At 49.1% G+C, this 23,072-nt stretch overlaps 6 protein-coding genes across 8 annotated transcripts; 3 read left to right on the top strand and 3 right to left on the bottom strand.

The window, feature by feature from the left end:
- Positions 1–803: 803 nt before the first annotated feature.
- Positions 804–1,632, bottom strand: LOC120897107. The gene is made up of 2 exons (XM_040301725.1): positions 1,344–1,632; positions 804–1,244 (listed from the first exon to the last, which is right to left on the bottom strand). The coding sequence occupies exons 1-2, from the start codon at positions 1,450–1,452 to the stop codon at positions 1,114–1,116; spliced, it is 240 nt and encodes a 79-aa protein (XP_040157659.1). The 5' UTR covers positions 1,453–1,632; the 3' UTR covers positions 804–1,113.
- Positions 1,633–2,174: 542 nt separating this feature from the next.
- On the top strand, positions 2,175–7,001 carry LOC120893701 (nuclear valosin-containing protein-like). Of its 2 annotated transcripts, none has more exons than XM_040295743.1 (7): positions 2,175–2,390; positions 2,612–3,065; positions 3,201–3,751; positions 3,814–4,316; positions 4,389–5,424; positions 5,509–6,099; positions 6,471–7,001. In XM_040295743.1, exons 1-7 carry the CDS (start codon positions 2,331–2,333, stop codon positions 6,525–6,527), a joined length of 3,252 nt encoding a protein of 1,083 aa, XP_040151677.1. In that variant the 5' UTR covers positions 2,175–2,330; the 3' UTR covers positions 6,528–7,001. The 2 variants fall into 2 exon arrangements, with proteins under 2 accessions (XP_040151677.1, XP_040151676.1); XM_040295742.1 differs by having other exon boundaries at positions 2,612–3,083.
- Positions 6,965–8,235, bottom strand: LOC120893703 (carboxypeptidase B-like). Its single transcript, XM_040295746.1, has 3 exons — positions 7,794–8,235; positions 7,440–7,708; positions 6,965–7,373 (listed from the first exon to the last, which is right to left on the bottom strand). The coding sequence occupies exons 1-3, from the start codon at positions 8,163–8,165 to the stop codon at positions 7,040–7,042; spliced, it is 975 nt and encodes a 324-aa protein (XP_040151680.1). The 5' UTR covers positions 8,166–8,235; the 3' UTR covers positions 6,965–7,039.
- Positions 8,236–9,404: 1,169 nt separating this feature from the next.
- On the bottom strand, positions 9,405–11,170 carry LOC120893702 (carboxypeptidase B-like). Its single transcript, XM_040295745.1, has 3 exons — positions 10,991–11,170; positions 10,537–10,752; positions 9,405–10,466 (listed from the first exon to the last, which is right to left on the bottom strand). Exons 1-3 carry the CDS (start codon positions 11,062–11,064, stop codon positions 9,488–9,490), a joined length of 1,269 nt encoding a protein of 422 aa, XP_040151679.1. The 5' UTR covers positions 11,065–11,170; the 3' UTR covers positions 9,405–9,487.
- A 4,461-nt stretch (positions 11,171–15,631) lies between these two features.
- On the top strand, positions 15,632–18,400 carry LOC120894226 (carboxypeptidase B-like). The gene is made up of 5 exons (XM_040296692.1): positions 15,632–16,894; positions 16,971–17,168; positions 17,244–17,516; positions 17,575–17,815; positions 17,889–18,400. Exons 1-5 carry the CDS (start codon positions 16,809–16,811, stop codon positions 18,336–18,338), a joined length of 1,248 nt encoding a protein of 415 aa, XP_040152626.1. The 5' UTR covers positions 15,632–16,808; the 3' UTR covers positions 18,339–18,400.
- Positions 18,401–18,722: 322 nt separating this feature from the next.
- LOC120896681 (carboxypeptidase B-like) lies at positions 18,723–22,537 on the top strand. Of its 2 annotated transcripts, XR_005738449.1 has the most exons (5): positions 18,723–18,820; positions 18,883–19,555; positions 19,627–19,725; positions 19,797–20,910; positions 21,000–21,116. XR_005738449.1 is itself a non-coding variant. In XM_040300997.1 (4 exons), the coding sequence occupies exons 1-4, from the start codon at positions 20,828–20,830 to the stop codon at positions 22,376–22,378; spliced, it is 1,284 nt and encodes a 427-aa protein (XP_040156931.1). In that variant the 5' UTR covers positions 20,779–20,827; the 3' UTR covers positions 22,379–22,537. The 2 variants fall into 2 exon arrangements, 1 of the variants encoding a protein (XP_040156931.1); XM_040300997.1 differs by lacking the exons at positions 18,723–18,820; positions 18,883–19,555; positions 19,627–19,725 and adding exons at positions 21,284–21,562; positions 21,673–22,537 and having other exon boundaries at positions 20,779–20,910; positions 21,000–21,215.
- The last annotated feature ends 535 nt before the right edge of the window (positions 22,538–23,072 follow it).

Genomic DNA, 23,072 nt, shown 5'->3' with positions numbered 1-23,072 from the left:
GCGGCTTTGCCGATGAACTGTTGTAAGGTTCCATCAATAATAAGGAAACTTCACTATGGGTAAAACCAGTTTGGTCGTTGAAACAAATGTTGTTTTTATTAATGTATTTTTCTTAAATACGATAAATTAGTAAATGAACAATCTTCATAGTTTTTTTAATTAATGTTTAATAGTTTATGCATATTTTATTCATAAATTCAGCATAGTGTTTTATAATTAAAATTTCGATCAGTCGTGCAAAAACTAAACAAAATAAAAAAATATCCTTATTACCAATTACCACACGATATAAAACATTTAAATGAGCGTTTTTTCTGAATCACTCGATATAAAAAAAAACAAAAACAAAATTATGCCTTTGACTAATTAGCCCATTTTTATCATTATTGCTAATCGAGAACAACCATCCTGGAACATTGATTCCGATGTTAACCATGCTTGAGACATCGTCATCAATCAAAATACTCGATTAATACGACAACCTTGTTGGCCGGTATTTCTTATCTAAGCCTAAATAATCCAGCCCAAGCATGTGGTACGTGAACCATCTTCGATAAGGGAACGTGATTCCCCAATGTAAGGTTCCGTCTTGAGGGGGGAGCGATGCAGCCATTTACAGTGACGTTGTCCGGCCAGTTATCATGTTATCAGTTTTCCCACCGTCTGGCACGGCACGAGCTGTGGAAGATAGAGCGGAACTGAAGCTCTCCTGTCATAGATACATACAATACGGTTGGTATTGGTGGTGATAACGGTACGGCTTCTTGAGCAATTGGTCATCGATAGCAGCCAAATAGTACGGCCTTTTGGTTGGGCTGTTTTATTCCATTGCTTTATATTTCCATTCACATTCACCACGCACACAATAAACACTGGGTGCAGTAGAAAACACAAACACAAAATGGAATTTTCTCTTAAGCGAATTCAGAATACAGAATACAAAAAGAACAGAAAAAGAACATCAGATCCTTGTACAGTAGGATGAAAAGTCGATGAGATTTAACAGTGGTTTTCAGTTGTCCGTAAAATACTTCGTAGTGTGTTTCCCTGCTGGGCTACATTCGCTCCACCGCTTGGGGGCTTCCGGGAGGCATCATCCTCTTCGCACATTGTTCAGGAGCGTGGTAACGTGGAGGCTATATGCTGATCCACTGGTTGAATGCCCAGCAGGTTTCCGGTAAAGGGAAGAATCACCTTACAGTTGAAATACCACTGGGCGAGGAATATGGCAAACAGAAACACGTCTACGGGGAGGGGAAAAAACATGCAGACCGTACGTGAATGTTAATGTTTTTGCTTTTGCACGATGACCTAATTGGGTGCACCCCGTGTGGCATACTCACGTATCGTGACTCGTTCCCAGCTTTCCACCATGTATAGCTCCGTTATCATCAAGTACCGAAACCACCAATAGTTGATGAAGCTCAACACCCGGTCCAACAGCTTAATCATGGTACAGCAGGGATGGGCGCTGAAGGTGTATGTTTACCGGTGGGCACAGTTTCGTTCTCACCGGACGGCTATGCTGGGCGGTTTTATGCTTCTAGAGTTATCTATGCACTGCCGAAAGCGGACTTGATAAATTGGGTGTTTGTGGAGAAAAAGGAAGGAGAAATGAATACAAACACATTGCCTGCGTTTGACAGCAGCTCCGGCGAGGTTTGTGCACTGTTGAAAGGTTCTGCGGGTTTCCGTTTATAGCTGAGGGTTGACGTAAAAATAGATTTAAAATCTCTCAATTTTACACTAATCTTCCCATATAATTACAATCCAATATTATTTTATATGAAAAACTATTTCCAAACAGTTTAAACTTATTATTTTTGATTATTTCATTCGCTCGCTGCTCCGCAGCCATTTTTATTGCAGTTCAACCGGCGCAAGTTCATTTCCATTGTTGTTCTGTCCAGTGTGGCCAGATTATTTTGGCGGTTTTCGGTAGGAACAATGTTGAGAACGCGTAACAAATAAGTAACAAATGAGGTTAGCAATCCTTGAAACAGCATCCCAAGCGCCACAGATTAAGCTTAAACGACTGAAAAATCAAATATCTGTGATTTTCGGTAGAATAAATGGAAAATCGGTAGTTTTAGGGCGGACATCTGTGAATCGGTAGGCACATAAAAAAATAGGAATACAGATAAATCGGTATTTCTGGTCACTCTGGTCACAGAAAAAAAGGTGCATTCAATATGGTGTCAAACACCGTCAAACGAGCATCCAGTACGTTTCCGCGGCGTGAAGGGTAAATGTAAGCGTTTCGGGGGAAGGAAAAGAAAAGACTAAATCCACTTGTAAAAAACGAACCGCTGTCGGAAAGTATTTGCACGATGCACCGGAAAACGTCCCCGTTCCCGTACGATCCCATGATAATACCGCGTGTAAAGCAGGTAAGAAACCCACCGCCCCTCGCCGGCCGCATTCGCGCGAATTTTTGTTTGCAACAACCCCCGTACGAGAGGTTATGTTGTAGTGCAGGCGCGTTAGGGGAAGCCGCTACAAGTGCCCCGCACATCGGTCCCTGTTTTTCACTTCACTGATGTGATGATTATTGATTTTCTCTCCCCCTTTCCTGTTTTTTTTCTCCACCGCTTCCTACACTGAAACACAGTATTTGGAGGAAAATGTGCACCAAACGTACGTGGACACCGGGGTGATGGCACGGGAGTTGCAGCAGCGCTACCGCGAGTACAACCGCCGGAAGGCGAATCCGTTCCGTCTGCTGGTGGAGGAAGCGTACCGCACCGTGCTGCACAGCTACGGCCTCGACAGCAATCCCTCGTCGGAGGTGGAGGAGGAAGCCGGCTCCGATGTGGAGGTGATGGACGAGAGCGCCCAGCGCAACCAGATGAGCAACACGCTCACGAGCATGTACATGAACAATCGGGCCCGTGCGGCGGGCGGAGGAGGACCGCCGGTGCCGGATCAGTCCGGGAGTGGGGCGGCCGGCGATGCCATCGACATTAGCAGCGACGAGGAGGAGGGCGAAGGAGGCGGTGGCGGTGGCGAAGGCGAAGGAGGCTCCAGGAAAGCAACAGAGGCGGTGTCCGAATCGGTTTCGGGAGGTGAAAAATTTGTTCAAAGTACAGTCATGCTTCAGTTTTGCTGAGAGGCAAGTTTAATGACTCTTTTCGACTCTTACTTACCTTTGTGCACACACACACACACACACACACACACACACACACATACATTTGCAGAGTTCGTTGCGGGTAATAGACATGTCACCGTGACGAAGCTTACCCGGGTAAACAAAACAGCACGGGACGACGATACGAGTAACGGGAGCGTCGAGAGTGCCGGCAATGGAGGCGAAAAGTTTCCACCCCTATCCAAGCGCCGTCGGCTGGAGCTGGCCAATGCGGGTGGGCTGGTGGCAGGTGCTACCAACGGGCAGGCAAGCCGTCATCCCGCTGGCAGCGGCAGCAAAGCGAACCAAAAATCCACAAATGAACAGCACAATCAACAGGCCGGATCGGGCACACCGGCCACCCCTGCCGCAACGTCGTCGTCGGCGGCGGGCGGGCAGCGGTCGAAAAAGTTCCGCAAAGAGATTGTGCCCCGCATGGTGGACATCACGTTCGACGATGTGGGCGGCATGGATCACATACTGAAGAATCTGTGCGAGTTGCTGCTGCACGTGATACACCCGGAAATCTATCGGTATCTGGGGTTGCCACCGCCGCGCGGGTTCCTGCTGCATGGTCCGCCCGGCTCGGGCAAAACACTGCTGGCACAAGCGATCGCGGGGGTAAGGCTCTATTAGAAATGCATTTTTTTGTATTATTTTAACAAAATTTTCTCGCCCTGCAGCAACTGAATGTTCGGCTTATTGAGGTCCCTGCCACGGAGCTGGTGGCGGGCGTGTCGGGTGAATCGGAGGAACGAATCCGGGACGTGTTCGAGCAGGCCGCCTCCCTCTCGCCGTGCGTATTGTTCATCGACGAGATCGATGCGATCTCGTCGAACCGCGTCAACGCGCAGAAGGACATGGAGCGGCGCATCGTCGCGCAGCTGCTGAGCAGCATGGACGCGCTCGGCAAGCAGGAGGGCGGCGAGGGCGTGATCGTGATCGGGGCGACCAATCGGGCCGACGCGCTCGATCCAGCCCTGCGGCGGGTCGGCCGGTTCGATCAGGAAATTTCGCTCGGCATTCCGGACCGCGAGGCGCGCAAGCAGATACTGCGCATCATCTGCTGGAAGCTGCGGATCAGCGATACGATCGATTACGGCGAGCTGGCGAAGCTGACGCCCGGTTACGTGGGGGCCGATCTGCTGGCGCTTGCGATACGGGCGGCCAACAATGCCATCAAACGGTAAGGGAAGCTGCTTAAACCGAGGAAAGTAAAAGGAGCATAAAATTATGTTTTCTTTTTTTTTTTTGGCAGGCTGTTCACCGAACGGGAGTGGAAATTACTGAAAGAAGAGCCGGAACAAATTGCCGACGAAGATGTGGTGGCGATTGACGACGAGCCGGAAGAGGTGGTTAACCTTGACGACGAGAAGGATGAACCGAAGGAGGCAGAAACAAAGCCAGCTGACGCAACAAATGAAGCAGGGACGAGTAAAGCAGCTGAAAGCACTGCGGAGGAGAGTAAGAATGAGCCCGAACAGGGTGTAGCGGATTCGACACAGGTCACCGAACCGGTAGCTCCTGTAGAGACGGACGCAGCAACAGCACCAACACAAACAACAACAGAAACAGAACCAGCAGCCGCGGCATCTTCGGAGGAAACACAAGAAAAGGTCACAACAAACGATGCCGACGCGGAAAAGATGGACGTCGATTCGGACCAGTTGCCCACAGCCAGCACAGTGAAGCCGCCGGTTGATACAGCGGTTGCCGAAGCAGAAAAGCAAGTCACCGTTGAGCAATCCGACATTGCAATGGAGGAAACCAAGAGCGATAATCAAACAACAGAGCAGGCGGAAAGCAGCACCACTACAGTCGTCCCAGCAGAGGAAGCACCGAAGGAAGCGGACGGTGCTGATACCACTGTTTCAAAACCCTCCTCCGTCCCCCAGAAGCAAGAGCTGACCCTGCAGCAGCTGCTCGATCTGCTCCTAAACCAACAGAACACACTGCCCGTCACCAAGCTCGAGGGACTTTGCATCGAGCGGGACGATTTCATCGAGGCGCTGAAAACCGTACAACCGTCGGCGAAGCGGGAAGGCTTCATTACCGTGCCGGACGTGACGTGGAACGATATCGGTTCGCTCGGCGACATACGGGAGGAGCTGAAGCTAGCGATACTGGCGCCGGTTAAGTTCCCCCATCGGTTGAAGCTGCTGGGACTGACGGCTCCGTCCGGTGTGCTGCTCTGTGGGCCGCCCGGGTGCGGCAAAACCCTTCTTGCCAAAGCGGTCGCCAACGAGGCGGGAATTAACTTCATCTCCGTCAAGGGACCGGAACTGCTGAACATGGTACGGTTTGGGACGATTTTTTGAACAAATCTTAAATAAGAATAGGATTTAAATAATTAATCTTTTTTTAATCTCCTTACACAGTACGTCGGTGAATCGGAGCGTGCCGTCCGGCAGTGCTTTCAGCGTGCCCGCAATTCTGCCCCCTGTGTCATCTTTTTCGACGAGTTCGACTCGCTCTGCCCGAAGCGTTCCGACACGGCGGAGGGCAGTGCGGGGACGCGCGTCGTTAACCAGCTGCTGACGGAGATGGATGGCATCGAGGAGCGCAAGGGTGTGTTCCTGATGGCGGCCACCAATCGGCCCGATATCGTCGATCCGGCCGTGCTGCGTCCCGGTCGGTTGGACAAGATTCTGTACGTCGGACTGCCGGCCAAGGAGGATCGGGTGGATATATTGCGTGCGCTGACGAAGAATCGCACCCAGCCACGGCTCGCGGACGACGTGGAGCTGGAGAAGGTGGCTGAACTTACCGAAGGCTACACTGGGGCCGATTTGGCTGGGCTGGTGCGGCAAGCGTCGCTGCAAACGCTTAAAGATTCTATTGTGGCGAGCAGCTTGCAGGAGGAGACGGCTGGAGGGGAAACGACCGCAGAGGATGAGCTGTCGCTGATGGTTCGGTTCGAACACTTCACCCAAGCGATACGCAACATCAAACCATCGGTTAATGCTGAGGTAAGGCTGTTGTTATTGGCATCCAGTGCTGCAAAATGTCATGAGCATCACGAGATGTTCATCAACGAAAACAATGAACATATTCGTGGTTGGTTGATGCTCATAGCTGATACTCAATGCAAGTGTGTCATGACATGCTGGCTGCTGGCTGTGCACAGTGCTGCCAAAGTGAAAAAAAAAGTCATGACATAGTGACTGACCAAGCGATGGTCACAAAAATGTCACGAAGCATGTATTGATCACACGAATCGTTTTGAGAATCACCTTCAGTCAGAGTTTTTTATGACATTGATAGTGACATTTTGCAGCACTGATTGGTATGTAACGCTTGAATAACATTCGCTAACGCTATCATTTTTTATCATTTTCAGGACAAAAAGCATTACGAAAAGTTACGCCTCAAGTATGGCGTTAATCTCATGGCTTAAAAAAAGGGGAAAAGCCACACGATCCATCATCGGTCACAATCGGAATGAATTTTTTCATCTTCGATCATCGAATACCGCACCTTTGTTTTGTCATCATCATAATTATCATCATCATTTTGAACTTGTAAATGTGAACTTCGCGTGACGCGCAACCGTTTTTTCGGTTTAGTTTTGTTTTGTTTGCAGTAAATGAGTATCACAAAATCACATTTTTCGGATTTCGCCAACAAATTTGCGGTATTTAGCGCTAAAAAACACAGGATAATAATTTAAGATGAATTTAGTTCGTAAGCTTGCCCTTCTTCGTTTCCGTAATTCGCTGTTTGTGAGCTGTTAACGTGTAACGTAAGCATTGCGGGGATTGTCGCAGACCCGCTGCACGTGCGCGGCTCCCTAAAACCTGACACTTTAATGTAACAAATATTACGAAATACCAATAAAAAACAAACAAGGACACCCTGTATTTTAACAGAACAGAACACCCCCTGCACCTGTTTTGATGAATGGGCGCGTCAGCGTAGATGCAGCGTACCGCTGCCCTTCAGCACGGAACGGAAGCTGGAAGCGAGACAGTTCACCATCGCCCCGATACCGATCCAGCTTTCCTCGCAGATCCGCTCGATGTTCGCCTCCGGCGGATGGAAACCCTTCGAGGCGACCTCCATCACGAGCGCCACCGGTACCTTCTCGATGTCGTGCGCATAGTCGATGCTCGACCCACCGACCGGTCGGTTCAGCACGGTCGAGGCACTGCCGCACCGGTACCGCACCCCGGTAGCCTTCTTCATCGCTTCCACGCCCGCCTCCGCAATCGTGTGCTGCATCTGCCAGTTGCGGGGCAGTGTCCTTAAAAAAGGCAAAGGCGAACATTTAAACAAAAAAACGAAATAACACTAAAAATCCTTCCCGCACCTGGTGTAAGCACGCGGATAGAGTATCGCTTTCGCGTACGAGTGAAGCGAAAGGTAGAACTTGCACGCAGGCCGCAGCTTGCGAAATAGGTCACGCACGTTTTTCGTTTCCCGCTCGGAGAATGGGCGCTCGCCCCGGTACAGCAGCGAGCAGAACCGGGCGCTACCAATCGTCCACGCCACGTTAAAGTTGCGATTGCAGTCAACGCCGACACAGCTGCGCCGATGGCGTGGCCCCAGCGGTCGCCGTGTTTTGCGCCACATTTTGTTCTACACACAAGAAAAGAAAGCCCCACGTGGAAATGACAATCAAAAAGCAGCCGTGTTTTAAAGGATCCCAAACAGTTCCACTCACATGCTCACGGCTGTACTCGTACCCGTCCGGGTTGAGCAGCGGCAGTATGATCCACTCGAAGCTGCGGAAGCTTTTCGCACTAATTTCGTCCTTCTCGATCAGCTGGCGGACGATAAACAGTGCCACCGAGACGGTTATCCACTCCCGGGCATGGATGCCGGCATCGATCAGGATGCACCAGCGGTTCGGGCGCTTCTGCTCCCGCACATCGTGGCAGATGCGGACGGTTAGGATTTCACGCCCCTCGTACGATTCCGCCCGGGAGAACACTTCAATTTTGCTCGAGTGCTGCTGGAGCAGCGTGTCCAGGTACTGCTTGATGTCCCGGTGGCTCTGGTAGGTCTGGAACAGCTTGGATGAATCGAACGACATGTTGTGGGAGATGGCGGGAGAGCTACTAGACTTGCGGGTTCGGTTGCTTAGTAGGCTACGACTACGCGTTGCTCCGGGGAAACGTCACAACTACCGTCAGTTCAAGAGGTAGCGGTTAAAGCCTTTTTGCTCCATTATAACACAACTAATCACTATTTTCTTATAATTTTAGCTTAAAACTCAACATTTTCTACTCCAAAAAAAGCCACGTCCGTTTCGCGCTGAAAACAAACAACCACTAAACCCGAGTTGGAGTTGGTCCTGCTAGCGGCAAAGTTTCTGTTCCAAAATTCGGCTGTACGCCTCGACATGGAACACCCGCATTTACTACTAACCACCCCCCGGGAGAGAACAACAACACCGTTTTCGAGTTGTAACAGACGAAGGAAAAAAGAAGCCGAAGAAAATGTATGTAACACGCGACTCCGTTAACGCCACCAGGAAGAGGCTACACGGCACGGCCGTTTGGGCCTGCAGTGGCGCAAGCATTGTCAAACCAGATAAAGGTAAATAGCACGAAAACCGCCCCACACACACACACACACGGCAAACGGCAATCAAAACCCTTCCTTTTCTGCGGCTATGCTTTCGGGTATGCGCGTGCCGTTTGGTGCTAGAGTTTGTTAGTGCGAACCGAACCTGCTGGAGCGTTAGTTATCAATGAAAAATGGAAATGTGAGTGTACGGGCGAGGGCTACAAACAAGGTCCATGGGGCTCTGTAAGGCATTCCAGCACTACCCCGGTTCGGGACGGTCGATCGATTTGCCAACCCCCGCTTCCGGAAGGGTTCATTGTTTGACTCGTGGACCTGTCGGAGAGAGAGTGTGAGGGGAACGCCGTTTACTCTGTTACAACTAGGAAAGGGGGAAGTTTCATTGACGACTACAGTGAGCTCGGAACGACTGGCTGGCGATGTAATCAAAGCCAATAGCCGTCACCACACCACACCGTACCGAGGGGGTTCGTCGTCTGTTACTTCTGCACATTCGATTAAATCGATTACTTCCTTGGGGAAAGGGATAGAGCTGTCCAAGCTAAGGCCTGTTAATGCTCCACTTTGGAGGTAAAAGTTTTCCCTCCAACACGAGTCATTAAGATTAGCCTTTAAACGGACCACCTTCCCCCCCAAATCACACCCATCAACGGGTTGACATTGATCCAACAACTCCAGCACGCTGAAAATCCAGGTTACTGGGGCCCCACATTTTCGGCAGCACTTAATCATCCTACCAACGAGCCGGATTTTACGGACTAATCATTTTATTGCACCCGAGCTCGGGTAGAAGCAGATAAATAATAACAGCTACTCGGCGCGCCGAGCTCAGCTGTAGTTTCGCGCCACCTCCAACGCCATCGCCCGCACGCCCACGAACGTTTCCTTCACGATCTCTTCGATGCGCGTCGGCGGTGGATTGAAGCCCTGCGACCCACCGCCCGGCAGTTCCATCGTCATCGAAATCGGCACATCGGCGACGGCATACGCGTAATCATCACTGCCTCCAGCGGCCGCATACAGCACATTGGTGGAGCTGCCGACCGTATAGGTCGACCCGGTCGCTTGCTCAATCGCACGTGCTCCAGCCCGCGCAACGGCATCGACCTTCTGCCAGTCCTCCGGCAGCTCCGACGTCCATCCCCACGGGTACAGCAGGTACTGTCCGTACGTGTGCAGCGACAGGTAGAACTTGCAGCGTCCCTTCAACCTCAGCAGCTCGTCCCGGATGGCGCGCGTTTCCGGCTCGGAGAACGACTTCTCCCCGTGGTACGTATCCGAGCAGGGCTGATTCGAGGCACCGACCTCCGCCCAGTGGAAGTCGTAGTTGCGGTTGCCATCGACGCCGACACAGTTACGTCCGGCCGGACGGCGCGTTTTGCGCCACAGGCGTTCCCGCTCGTGGCTGTACTCGTACCCGTCCGGATTGGCAATTGGCACGATCGTCCAGGTAAGCCCGGCGAGTAGATCCTGATGCTGGGCGGCATTCTCCACCAGCTCGCTGATCAGATACATCGCCATGGCAGGTGCGGCCCATTCGCGGGCATGAATACCAGCATCGACGAACACGACCGGTTTGGAGCTGTTCGGGTGCGATTTGTAGAGCGCCGGGGACTGAATGGTGACGGCCGGGATCGGGCGTCCTTCGTAGGATTTGCCAATTTCGGCAACGGTTACAAAGCTGGAGTACTTCTTCGCGAGTGTGTTGATGTAGTCGATCATTTCGTTGTACCGGAGGTACTTGTTCAGGGGAAGACCCTGCGAAGGAGTCACCCGTTTGGTACCGTACAGATGATCATCTTGCACACTGGAGGATAGGGAACATTGAGTTAATTATTGGGATCTTTCCATTGGAACTGTATCATAAGGCTACAAACCGTTCGAAATCGTGAATCAGTTCCCGGTGGCGCAACTTCTGGGCCTTCAGCAGCTGGCGGAAGTAGTTCAATTGTGCCGGAGGCACCAGCACTCGTGCCTCGGAACCAACCAAACGATCAAGCTGCCAGAAGTCAAGATCCTGGGCGGATTGTTGCAGCTGGCGTAGGAAGTCCACCTGCTGCTGGCTGTTCTGCTCCACGGAGTAGAGTTTGTAGCTGCGGAGTTTGTTTGCGAGAGAAGCCAGAAGTTAGTTTACGTTTCGTAAGAGCTTATCACCACAATCGATCGGTGTGCTCATTTCCACCAGGCACCACACGTTATCAAAAAGGGGAATGCACTGTCGCACGGCTGTAGGCGAAAGGTAAACGACACCTCCCCATAACCATAACATCGAAGCAACCATCGATCGATTGAACCTCGGAGGCAATCTTTCAATTATTCAACGCGACTCACCCACTGTACGATTGGCGGCCAGCGGTACCTCCAATTACCGCGCACAAAACCGCCACCAACACTGGAAACCGCATGCTGTATGTATCTTGGGCGAAATAAGCAGAACACGACACTGCACCTTCTCAGAATGACCACCGAATGCCGACTGGCTGCATCGTCCGTGTCGAGCGCTTCGTTTTATAATGAAAGGCTAATCGATTCGGGGACCACTTTAAAACTGAGGCCTGCTACCTCCCCTTGGGAGTTGGAACTGTTTGCCGATGGTATTTGCCGATAAGCGATTTGCAATGCGGCCACTTTGGTGTGCCACTTGTTTGGTAGTACCGTCACCACTGCGACCGGGCTCTAGGGGTGGGGTAATAGGTAGTAGGTGAGGTTTAAAAAAGCGCACTGGAGCGGCCCTCCCCTTGAGTGACTGAGGTGGTTGCACGCGTCGATCGACAGGTGGCGGCCAACCGTTTTCGGTAGCATCCAGCTGTGCGTTCGTGTATCGTTTCAAGTACACCTGAACAGTAGGCCTTGCTAATAAAAAGGGGTTGTTGTTATTGATGTGAGCCCAGGTGTGGGTGTGTGTGTGTGTTACTTTCACTGCCGGGTGGGGTTAGAGATCTGTTACCAAAGTCGCTACAATAAGTCGATGACAGTTTACTGCAATTCGAAGAGACATTAGGCGTCTCCATCGACTTATCCGACACGTGCATTGGCATATAAAAATAGGAAAGCTGCGAAGTAGATAGAGCTGGCTTTTTATTATCTACCGAGCTCGTTTTATTTGTTTACCGCTTTTGCTACTGCTGCTCGAGTGGAAGTCTGGCACACTTCACATACCTACAGGATGATAAGCTTTTACAGCTTTATGCTTCGTGTACCGTGAACGTACGTAAACGTGCCAAACGAGGCAAACCTTTCACAGGTTTGCTGCAGATTAATCAGTCACTTCACATACCTTGAAGTGGGTGGGATTTCTTCTATTTACATCCGATCCGATTAACAGGAACTTGCACGTCTTGAAAGGTTGTATTGGAGCGAATGGATTGTAACAATGAACACGATTCTTCCGATGACTTGGAAAATCGTCAATCTTTTCAAGAGGGTCTGGGAATTTACAAACAGGTCTTATAACAGGTTTATTTTGAGATTGTCGGGAAGTCCTCTGCTGACTGGTTAGTGTATGCAAACTTCTTTTGTGGAGGGATACAAATAGAATGCTTTCACAGGTTGTCCTGTGAGACAAAACAAGCAGAAGTGTTGATATTGACAGACCAGACAACCCGACGCTGGTGTAAACTAATCATGGCTTAGTCAGGCTTCATTACAAATCTCAAACGATCGTAATCTTAGAAGAGAGCGGCATAGTAGGTTAAGCAAGTAAACAACTCGTTGGCCCAAGGAGTGGCATGTTGTTTGTGACAAAAGCTCTTAAAATAGAGTGCATAGAGAGTGAAGGACCGTGTTCACTCTTTGCTTGCTTAAAGCAGCGATGTCAAACTCATTTGACTACGGAGGGCAACGTGTACGATGTATGAAAATTGATTCGAAAGCATATATTTCCATTGCATGCTGAGAATTACAGTTACATTACAAAAAGTTAACACTTTTAAACCTTTTTTTATTTTAATTTAATAAACGAGTTTCAACAGACTCCGCCATTTGTTGATGGGTTAAAAGCCGTTTCTTTCAAAATTGAATAGTTTTGTGCCAACTAGTTAGATATAGTACTCGTGCTAGGATCTCGGTATATATATCACGGTATATCTTGGAGCCATATATCGCACACTGATTCGTCCGGTAGTCCTCTACGGGTACGAGTCTTGGACTATGCTAACGGAGGACGCCAATGCACTCGCCATTTTCGAACGGCGTGTGCTAAGTACTATCTTTGGCGGTGTGAAGCTAGGATCTCGGTCTGCCTTAGATATTACAGATATTAACAATGTCTACCATGGTTATTTAAACGATTGAAGAATAGGCTTTGAGAAGAGACTACCGATGAAAATTGTTTTAGTAGGGGAAGGTAGGTAAAGACGGACACTGCGGGTAAGATGGACACTTCTCATAAATGCATGAAAAAGGTAATTTTCATGTAATTCAACAAGGTAGAATCCAAACTGAAGGTAAAACAACACATTTGAGAACATTTTTCGTATAATATAAGCGAAATTGGTTAAATTCACGAACAAAACAAATTTTCAATCGTGCGCTCCTTTGTGGATCTAATTTGATTATTGCGGGTCTTAAGCTCTGTGTTACGTTCGCAATTATTAAATTCGTAACGGACGTGTCAAATTGTAAATTCGCGTGGTGCGCGATCACCTTAATCTAGAAACCGGGAACGCTACGTGTAAAAGCGGAATAAAAATGCGTCACATACACTAACATGCGGCACTCACGCGTACGTACACTTATGTACTATTATCCTCGGAAAGGATAAACTAACACCCTAAAATTGTATGGGCTTCCGGGGGTATAAAAGGGACCGAACTTTTAATAAACATTCATTCGGATTTTGCAACTCTTAGAAACCTCGTCTTTTTTAATTTTGCATATTCGGATCAAGAAAGAAATCTCTCATCCCTCTTCACCCCCTTCTGCGGCATAGGCTCCTCAAATTACTTGAGAGAGCAACTAGCGGGAAGGTTTATTATTGGTGTTGAACGGTTGAGAAGATCGCTGTTACCCGAGCGGGTTTGATTTACAAGGCCGCATCCTTCGCGTGGCCCACAGATCCGTTCGCCGTCGTAACACTCTGTATCTTGCATTGTTTATATTTTCGGAAGTTTTATTACATGAACGATTTGTCATGATGGTAAAGCAAAAAACTGGCGAAAGAACGAGAATGGAAGAATAAAAAAAATCTTGTTTTCTGCTGGTTTAAACATCCTGACACCAAAGTGGGAAAGACGGACACTTTGTTATAGGGAAAGATGGACACCGAATTTGTTGAGTTATTTTACTTTTTATATCAATTGGTGATGAATATATTTCTTCAAACACCTTAAATTAGGGTATTTTGAAGCTATAAACCAATCAGCAACTAGAAAAAGTAATAAATAAGCGAGAAATGAAACACCGGTCAAAATAGCAGTCATGCGTTATGATATTACTCGCTCGACGCTGATGAGGTTCTTCACGAAATCCAATATTTTGTCACGACTTGGACAACTTCAATAAAAAAAAGATAAAGTGCAGATATCAAATCGTTCAGGGATAGATGAGAGATTCTATGGGTTTACAGATATCAAAAAGTTCAATCTTCAAGTAAAAAATGGCTGGATCTTAACCATTAACAAGTCCCTCAAATATGCTGTGGTCGCGGACTTTCCGCGGAATAATTTCTAATAGCGAAGTTTTAAATTGTTGTTCTGTAAGCTGGTGCAACCTCCACTGTTAGTGCACGATATTAAAAAAGATGCCTTAGATTCTGCATTCTGCGTTCTATTAGAAGCGATGCTTACAATTCCTAAATTCACGGCTGAATGAATCGTCGTTGCAATTGGCCAAGAATTGGTTTATAAACGTACCAGGACGTGGAAAGCGATAGAATTTGTTAAAATACTGTAAAACTCTTCAATTTCCTACGTTTTCTAAAGGTGTCCATCTTACCTTTCATGGTGTCCATCTTTCCCATATCAGGTGTCCGTCTTACCCGAACATTTCAAAACTGCACGAAAAAAATCATGTTTTTCATTCATGAAAAAAACGCAAAAATCGATGGAAACTTAAAAGTTTCAACACATTTTCTGATAAAACATGAGTGTAAGATAATGTATGCATATTTTCATGGTCGTTGCACCTATATATGCTTAGATTTTGACCATTTCCCTTAACGTGTCCGTCTTTACCTACCTTCCCCTAGGTATTGATTGTGAACAGCGAAGGGTACGATAGAAATAAAAATGCTGATCCTCAGCGCTGCCTCACCGAAAGCTAGGAATCGTTTGAAAATGTAATAAAATGTATTTAACCTCCGTTGTAACTATTTTAATTGCTATCCAATTGTTTTGCTGAATCAAAACGTTCTAAGATACATTAAAATAAACGTATGCATGGTACGATTTGGACTTAATAATACTTTTACAAAATAAGGTTAGAGTTTCCAAAACTTATTTTTACAGAATCTATTATTATTGCTTATTCACTACAGTATTCACAACAGTTATATTGGCTTTGATAGTTGTAGAAAAAATATTCAATTCTCGAATGCCGCATTGAAGCAGAATGGCGCAATTTATTTTTGCTCTAGGGATTGGGGCTATAAGTTTGACACCTCTGGCTTCTGTCGGATGGCGGATGGTCGTGAAGGTTCGGTTTCTTAAGACACTATTTTCCTTTTTCTTGTGAAACTACTCTTATGAATTGTTGTTTTTTATCTTTCTTTCTTTCTCTCTCTCTCTCTCTCTCTCTCTCTATTTCTCTATCCCGTTCCATCTCTCTGTTTCTCACCCTATCGTTAAAAAAGTCCGTTATAGTGATGACTGAAATGATTGTTAAAATAAATATAAAACTTGCATCAAATATCTTCAAAATTTTGAGAGCATTTAGAGCTACATGTCTAACGATTAGTGAATTAGCTAATTAGTAAATTAGCAAGACGTGCACGATCTAATCTTAATCAACTCAGTTAACAGTGGTAAGCATGTTATCATAAAGAGGAATTTCATTTTTATTACGCACTTCTTCATTCTACTTCTCTATTCTAACAAATGAAGGAAAGTTCATTAGAATGATCACCTCACTGTGCTGCTATCAGTATCACATCGAAGCTCTCGACCCAGTTCGTAGAATTTGCCTGCCATCATTTGCCTCATTTTTCTGCATGCTCACATCCTGAACCCGTCGTGAGCAAGTCGCGAGCCAGACTCGAAAGACACAACGCTTTTCAAATATTGCTTCATTTCCATCCCCCAAACACCCGCCGTGGTCCCACAAGTTGTATGTTTTCACACATGTACCTGTTATCGATGACAAGCGCCATTCGTATCAGTGTGCTACGATCTACACCTGCATCTTGGTTCGGTTATCGCGGAGCATAGAATCAGCTGTTGATAGGGCAGCGCGATAAGCGTACTTAAGAAATTGGAGCAATTATGGAGTGTTGGTTAAGGCAGGTGGGGGAAAAGTAAATAATCACGATGAGGTACGGAATGGGTTTGAAAACAAAAGCCAATCAAGCACATCAGCCAAAGCATATCTAAAAAGGGATTAATGAGAGTTTGTGTTTTGTTTAAGCCTATTGCGCTTTCGTATGTGTTCCGTTCGACAATCTCCAGTGTGAGCTCTTTGAATTTCCATCCATGCTCTCAGACACTTCAGTATGCATATCTTTAGAAAGATCATATCGCTCTCGACCTAGATAAGATCAAGCCATTCACGATAGGCGTGAACCAGTCAATGTTTGTCACGTCACTCAATAAATACTGAGGACCTCAATACTCCTGGGTTTGGTTCACTGTTCATCCAATTCCAGTAATCGATTCCGGTTAGTAGATTAAGCAAAGCTGTCCACGGACAACACGCAGTCTGTGTGTTCTGCAGACATTCGTTATCTAATCGTACGTGATTCAATCAAACGCAATATCGCAATGACAAGAGTTTCGCGTGCGTTCAAAGTCGTGAAATCATTAAGCCGCACATCCATTACACACTGGGGGTTGGAAATTTTGGCTTTTACTCGCGCGTCATAGCCGTCCCGTTTTATTTTTTATGGGATGAGATTAACTGCCTTCAACTCGATAGCGGGAAAAAAGGTATAAATTGTACCGCCACTGGTTAGTCGCCTTCATCTCTGTACGGGTCACTGTTGCAGGATTAGCTAAAAATGAAGTACTGTGCTGCCGTGGTTGTGCTCCTAGCGCTGGCCGTGTTTGGCCAGAGCGCCTTCGCCGAACAGGTGTCCTACCGAGAGTGAGTGTTCTTTCACCAGACAAAATGTGTCCGAAAAGAACCAGAAATTGATGCGCGAAAATCAATCCAATTCCAGCTACAAAGTCTACAGCATCCGCGTGGACACGGTGGAGAAGCACAACGTGCTGAAGCGCTGGCAGGATGTGCGCGGGGTCGATTTCTGGGACCGTGCCGGCTACCGTGTGATGATCCATCCGAGCCTGCAGGAAGCGTTCGAGCGGTTCCTGAACCTGAACGCGTTCAGCTACGAGCGCATCATTGAGGATGTGGAAGCGTAAGTGTGCTGTTGCTGGAGATGATACTAGGAATTCGGTTGATATTAAGATGAGTTTTGCTCCTCAAAATACAGCACGATCGAGGCAGAGCGTAAGTACGATCAGGAGTACCGCCGTCGCAAGGCCGCATCCGGTCGGGCAACGGTCGATTTCGAGCACTTCTGGACGAATGCGGAGGTTAATGCGTACCTGGACGAGCTTGCCCAGACGTATCCGAATCTGGTGCGCGTCGCCACGATTGGCACCACTCACGAGGGCCGTCCGATCAAGTCGATCACGATCTCGACCAACAATGGTGTGGCTGGATCGAAGCCGGTTGTCTTCATCGACGGTGGTATCCATGCACGGTAAGACCTTGAAGACTTGCACCCAGAAAAGGGGTCTTGAATGATCTTTTCTTTCTAGTGAATGGGCCGGTGTAATGTCGGTGCTCTACTTGATCCACGAGCTGGTCGAACATTCGAGCAGCTACGCCGACATGCTGAACAAGGACTGGGTGATCATTCCCGTCGCCAACCCGGATGGGTACGAGTTCTCGCACACCGACAACCGCATGTGGCGCAAGAACCGCTTCCCGGCCACGATCCTCTGTACCGGTATCGATCTGAACCGCAACTGGGACTATCTGTGGGTGTTTACCAGCAATGTGAGTGCTTCTGTGACTCCTCTTGCTTCGTGCTGAACTGAATCATGACTGCTTTTCCGTATTGATCTTGCAGGCCTGCTCCGACTCGTACGCCGGAGCGACCGCCTTCTCCGAGCCGGAAACGCAAGCCCTCGATCGGGTGCTGAAGCAGTACGGATCGAACATTGCTGTCTATCTGGCGGTGCACACGTACGGCGATATGATCCTGTACCCGTACGGACACTCGTGGCCGTTCGTGCCGGTCGCTAACCAGGCCGCCCACATTGCGCTGGGTGAGCAGGCGCGCGATGCGATCACGGCCGTCGGTGGCCCCCGGTACGTGGTGGGCAACAGTGCGGAAATTCTGTACACGGCCAACGGTTGCAGCGATGATTATGTGGCCGGTGTGATCGGCGCGCGGTACGCGTACACGCTCGAGCTGACGGGCGGTGGCCGCAATGGGTTCGATCTGCCTGCCACGGAAATTATGGCTGTGGCGACCCAAACCTTCCAGATCTATCGCACCATGGCGAACAATGCGTAAGCGTTGGGGACAATTTTAATACAATTAAAGGTTTTTTTTTACAAAAAAAAACTGTAACTGCATGTTTGAGATGTTCTTATTTCTTGGAAGACGGTTACATCTCGATCAAGAGAAAGAGAGAGAGAGAAAGAGATGACATGCACTGCTACAGAGCTCATTAGCGTTATGATAATTGTAACAGTTAGTTATCTATTATTTAATATACTGCTATCGATACAATCGGGCGCACGCGTGCGCCACCCAGTTCCTGATACTATCACGACGCCTCCCTTCCAATTAGTGAAATTGGTGATCAGGTTTGCTGCCGCGAGATGTTGTCTGTGTGCAAGAACCGCATCCAGTTTATATGGGTGTGGGTCGCGCTGCAACCGTGTCAGTCAGACTCCTGCAACTCCCGCTGCCACAATGAAGCTACTCGCGGTGTTGGTGTTTCTGTTCACCGTCGGCACCGTTTGCCGGGCGGAGCAGCAAAAGTTCGAAAAGTAGGTATGCGGTACAGTAGAAGGATTGTTCTATTTCATCAATTCACAATCCGTCCTAACAGCTACAAGCTCTACTCACTGTACGTCGAGGATGACGAACAGGCGGAAGAGCTGCACAACTGGTACGCCGACGGGAAGCTCGACTTCTGGAGCTACGGCACACTGAACGACAGCGTCACCGTGATGGTGCAGCCTGATCTGCAGGAATACTTCGAGGCCATGCTGGACGATGTGCAGCTCGAATCGGAGCTGGTAGAGGAGAACGTACAGTCACTGCTCGAGCACGAGCAGGAAAAGCGCAACCTGCACATCCTGAGCAAGCGTCGCCGGCCCCAGAAGGTCCCACAGAAGCCAAACAGCACGCAGGGTGAGCTCGATGAGGATGCGATCGATTTCGAGCACTTCTGGACGCTGGATGAGATCTATCGCTATATGGATCGGATGGAGCGCCAGTACCCGAATCTGGTGCGCGTGCTGAAGATTGGGCAGACGTACGAGAACCGTTCGATACTGGCGCTTACGGTCTCAAGGGATGGGAGCATCAATCAGACGCGCCCGGTCGTGCTGGTCGATGCGGGTGTGCATGCGCGCGAGTGGGCCTCGCACATGTCGGCGCTGTATCTGATCAACCAGCTGGTGGAGAGTGCGGACAAGAATGAGGATCTGCTGTACAATACGGATTGGATCATTGTGCCGGTGGCTAACCCGGATGGATATGTGTACTCGTACGAGACGGTGAGTTTGGGATGGAGAATGGTTAGATGGGGATCACCTTGAACCTATTGAATGATGCTGTTAAATTCCAGAACCGTCTGTGGCGCAAGAACCGCTTTGCTGGCAATGTGATGTGCGTTGGTACGGATGTGAACCGTAATTTCCCGTTCCGCTGGGGCTACAATTCGCATGTAAGTTTGCCAGCAATGTTCAATATCCAAACAAGGATCTGATCCGACCACATTTTGTATTACCTCCACAGTCCTGCACGGATGGATACGCTGGCCGTACGCCCGGCTCGGAGAAGGAAACCCAAGCGCTCATGCTGCTGATGTCCCAGTTCTCGCGCAGCATCAAGATGTACCTATCGCTGCACAGCTGCGGCGAATACATCCTCTACCCGTACGGTTTCACCTTCCAGTTCGTTCCGAACGAGGCCGAACTTCACGCTCTCGGCACGGAGGCGGCCGAAGCGGTCAAGAACATTGGCGGTCCCGAGTACATCGTTGGGCAGGCATCGGGTCTGCTGTATCTCGCCACCGGTAGTGACGATTTCATCTACGGTGCGTACGGTGTCCAGTACGCGTACACGCTGGAGCTGTCGTGCGGAAACCGTGGCTATGGCTTCATCATTGAGCCGGACCAGATTGAGCCGATTGCGGCGGAAACGTTCGAGATGATGAAGGTGTTTGGCATGCACGCCGGCAGCCTGAAGATTAGCAAGCGTCCGTAGAACCAAGCAAGAGAGAGACACGCATAAGAGACATCAGTGGGTGGAAGTCCACGAACCGCTCGCCGCTCTTTAAAAACACATTCCGCACACGTAATCGCTATCGAATTTGAATATCGCAATAAATAAACTGAGAGATGCTCGTATATAGGCGATGCTCGTGCAAAAAAAAAACACAAAAACTGAACCACAAAACCCCTCCCCGAACTCGAACTCGAATCAAGAAGCAATAACAATGCGTCCGATAAGGTTGAATCTAGATAAATGAGTCTCTCCCCACCCGTTCGGCCGACACCCTCCGAACGCATCGGGTCGTCCGCATATTGATCCTACGGCTTGACCAGCGAGAATGAGCACCGCCCGGTGTTTGGCGAGCGATTGAGCGAGCTCCAGTTGTGATATATTTATTTCACTTATGTTCTACCCGCGACGGCACGCGGTGACGCTGGAGCGGCGAACGCGTAAGATAATGATTGTGCGAGAGATAAGCCAATGTCCAATGAGGGCCGAACCGAACGGGCACCGATTCCCGAGCACCAGATCCAGTTGTCGTTTGGCAGTGGATGAGCGAAGCAATGAAGCGGCTAACATTCGTGACCGGCTGTTTGCTGGCCTTGGCATTCGCCAAAGCCGGTTCTTATCATGAGTGCGTGTGGAATGGGAGGAGTGCCTTGCTTGATCACATTTGTGTCATCTTTAACTGTTCTGTTGTGGTTTCGATTTGTTTTTCGGCAGATTCGAGCTGTACAACGTGCGCCCGGAAACGGCGGAACAGCTGACGGTGCTGCTCAAGTGGCGCAATGGGCAGGAGATTGAGGTGGACTTCTGGGATGCACCGAAGGTGGGCCGTAGCGCACGCATCATGGTGACCAGGGAGGATCACAAGCGGGTGGAAGAGTTCCTGGAGCAGCACGACATCGAGTACGATCTAGTGGCGGAAGATGTGCAGGAGTAAGTAGCGCGCCGAGCGATCGTGAAGGTGTTGCTTGTTGTGTATTGCAATGGACCGCTTCTTGCAGGTTGCTTAATCGAGAGCAGCGGCGTAATGTGGAGCACGGTCGGCGTCTGAGGCGTGACTCGAATTCGCGTGCCACTGTTAATTTCGAGCACTTCTGGACGCTGGACGAGATCTACGAGTATCTGGACGAGCTGGCGGTGGCGTACAATGGGCTGGTGCGCGTCTCGGAGATCGGTCGTACGCATGAGGATCGCCCCATCAAGGCCATCACAATCTCGACCAGCGGTGCAGTCGATCAGACCCGACCGATTGTGTTTATGGATGGAGGTATTCATGCCAGGTACTGTGAGAGCTTGTCAACAGTGTCCAAACAAAAGCTCAATTTCCCCTTCTCTCTCTCTCTCTCTCTCTCTCTCTCTCTCACTCTCTCGGTTGTATCTTCAACTCCAGAGAATGGGCCGGCGTGATGTCGGTCATGTACATGATCCACGAGTTTGTGGAACATTCGGACCAGTACGCCGAGCAGCTATCCAACACGGACTACGTCATCGTGCCGGTTGCCAACCCGGACGGGTACGTCTACACCCACGAGCAGAACCGTCTGTGGCGCAAGAACCGTTCGCCGGGCAATGTACTATGCTACGGCGTGGACCTGAACCGCAACTTCCCCTTCCAGTGGGATCGTACGACGAGTGAGTGTACTAACAACTTTGCCGGCCATGCCGCTTCCTCTGAAAACGAAACCAAAGCACTGATCGGACTGATGGATCAGTATAAGGCCGCCATTCGCATGTACCTGGCGGTGCACACGTACGGCGAGATGATTCTGTGGCCGTGGGGTTACGATTTCCTGCACGCCCCGAACGAGGACGATCTGCAGCGGTTGGGCGAACGGGCACGCGATGCACTGGTGGCGGCTGGAGGGCCCGAGTACGAGGTGGGCAATTCGGCCGACATTCTGTACACGGCTTCCGGGGCGACGGACGACTACGCGTACAGCCTGGGCGTGCCGTACTCGTACACGCTCGAGCTGACGGGCGGTGGATCGCAAGGGTTCGATCTGCCCGCGGCCGAGCTGGCGCGCGTTACCTCGCAGACGTTCGAGCTGCTGAAGGTGTTCGGGCAGCATGCGGGCACACTGTCGGTGACTTCGTAAAGGGAAGGGTGTGTGTGCGTGTGTATGTGCTAATCAGCCAGTTGTCCGATGTGCGTTGATTGATTATCAATTGTATCAGCAAAGTCGTCGCTATTGAGCAGTCGCAATAAATCAACCATTCTAGCAGTTACGCTATCGCGCTCTGCTTTGACATTGCAATAGATGGTGGCTGGGCGTCACGCTAATCGCTCGCGGGGAAGGTGTTACATTATTGAGAAAGCAGCGCGTTGATAAACAAATGTGTGTGTTTGATTAGAATATCGTACAATGTAGGGTGGGAAGCTGTTTTGCGGTGGGAAGCTTGTTTTGTGAATGATGAACGGAGCGATAACAAATAATTAGCTGCAGGCCCATAAACTTGTACAAGCGCTATAAAAAAGGTTTAATAATTTGGTGTTTAAAACATTTATAATAATTTTTAACAGCCTCTTCGCGTGGTCAGCTAAGGGGCAGCTTATACTGCAAATCAAACCAAACACCCTTAAGCACACACCCAGCTTAAGGTGACTTTAGTGGCTCGCGGGCACTTTCTACCTTTCGCCAATATCTGCCAGCGCTGCCTTATCAGTGCAATCGGAACAGTTTGTTTGGTTTTGTAAAAAAAAAACACCATAAATAACGACCAGCGAGAGTAGCAAGAAGTAGATAAGAAGGTAGTTTAAAAAAAGTAGTCGACATAACACTCACGCGGGTC

The sequence above is a fragment of the Anopheles arabiensis genome, chromosome 2 (genome assembly GCF_016920715.1).
Source record: "Anopheles arabiensis isolate DONGOLA chromosome 2, AaraD3, whole genome shotgun sequence".
Lineage (NCBI taxonomy): Eukaryota > Metazoa > Arthropoda > Insecta > Diptera > Culicidae > Anopheles > Anopheles arabiensis.
Note: the sequence above shows the minus strand (reverse complement) of the source record. Positions and strands in the feature narration are given on the sequence as shown.

What these genes read in the sequence shown, in the direction of transcription:
- LOC120897107 (XM_040301725.1), bottom strand. Translation starts at nt 1,452, where the DNA reads ATGATTAAGCTGTTGGACCGGGTGTTGAGCTTCATCAACTATTGGTGG. An exon ending in CTGGGAACGAGTCACGATAC is followed by an intron (nt 1,245 to 1,343) that starts GTGAGTATGCCA and finishes CCCTCCCCGTAG; the next exon opens with ACGTGTTTCTGTTTGCCATA.
- LOC120893701 (XM_040295742.1), top strand. Translation starts at nt 2,331, where the DNA reads ATGCACCGGAAAACGTCCCCGTTCCCGTACGATCCCATGATAATACCG. An exon ending in GCCAACAATGCCATCAAACG is followed by an intron (nt 4,317 to 4,388) that starts GTAAGGGAAGCT and finishes TTTTTTTGGCAG; the next exon opens with GCTGTTCACCGAACGGGAGT. An exon ending in AACCATCGGTTAATGCTGAG is followed by an intron (nt 6,100 to 6,470) that starts GTAAGGCTGTTG and finishes TATCATTTTCAG; the next exon opens with GACAAAAAGCATTACGAAAA.
- LOC120893703 (XM_040295746.1), bottom strand. Translation starts at nt 8,165, where the DNA reads ATGTCGTTCGATTCATCCAAGCTGTTCCAGACCTACCAGAGCCACCGG. An exon ending in ACGAGTACAGCCGTGAGCAT is followed by an intron (nt 7,709 to 7,793) that starts GTGAGTGGAACT and finishes TCTTGTGTGTAG; the next exon opens with AACAAAATGTGGCGCAAAAC. An exon ending in TATCCGCGTGCTTACACCAG is followed by an intron (nt 7,374 to 7,439) that starts GTGCGGGAAGGA and finishes GCCTTTTTTAAG; the next exon opens with GACACTGCCCCGCAACTGGC.
- LOC120893702 (XM_040295745.1), bottom strand. Translation starts at nt 11,064, where the DNA reads ATGCGGTTTCCAGTGTTGGTGGCGGTTTTGTGCGCGGTAATTGGAGGT. An exon ending in GGCCGCCAATCGTACAGTGG is followed by an intron (nt 10,753 to 10,990) that starts GTGAGTCGCGTT and finishes CAAACTCCGCAG; the next exon opens with CTACAAACTCTACTCCGTGG. An exon ending in CTGATTCACGATTTCGAACG is followed by an intron (nt 10,467 to 10,536) that starts GTTTGTAGCCTT and finishes CCTATCCTCCAG; the next exon opens with TGTGCAAGATGATCATCTGT.
- LOC120894226 (XM_040296692.1), top strand. Translation starts at nt 16,809, where the DNA reads ATGAAGTACTGTGCTGCCGTGGTTGTGCTCCTAGCGCTGGCCGTGTTT. An exon ending in GAACAGGTGTCCTACCGAGA is followed by an intron (nt 16,895 to 16,970) that starts GTGAGTGTTCTT and finishes ATCCAATTCCAG; the next exon opens with CTACAAAGTCTACAGCATCC. An exon ending in GACGGTGGTATCCATGCACG is followed by an intron (nt 17,517 to 17,574) that starts GTAAGACCTTGA and finishes TTTTCTTTCTAG; the next exon opens with TGAATGGGCCGGTGTAATGT.
- LOC120896681 (XM_040300997.1), top strand. Translation starts at nt 20,828, where the DNA reads ATGAGCGAAGCAATGAAGCGGCTAACATTCGTGACCGGCTGTTTGCTG. An exon ending in AAAGCCGGTTCTTATCATGA is followed by an intron (nt 20,911 to 20,999) that starts GTGCGTGTGGAA and finishes GTTTTTCGGCAG; the next exon opens with ATTCGAGCTGTACAACGTGC. An exon ending in GTGGCGGAAGATGTGCAGGA is followed by an intron (nt 21,216 to 21,283) that starts GTAAGTAGCGCG and finishes CGCTTCTTGCAG; the next exon opens with GTTGCTTAATCGAGAGCAGC.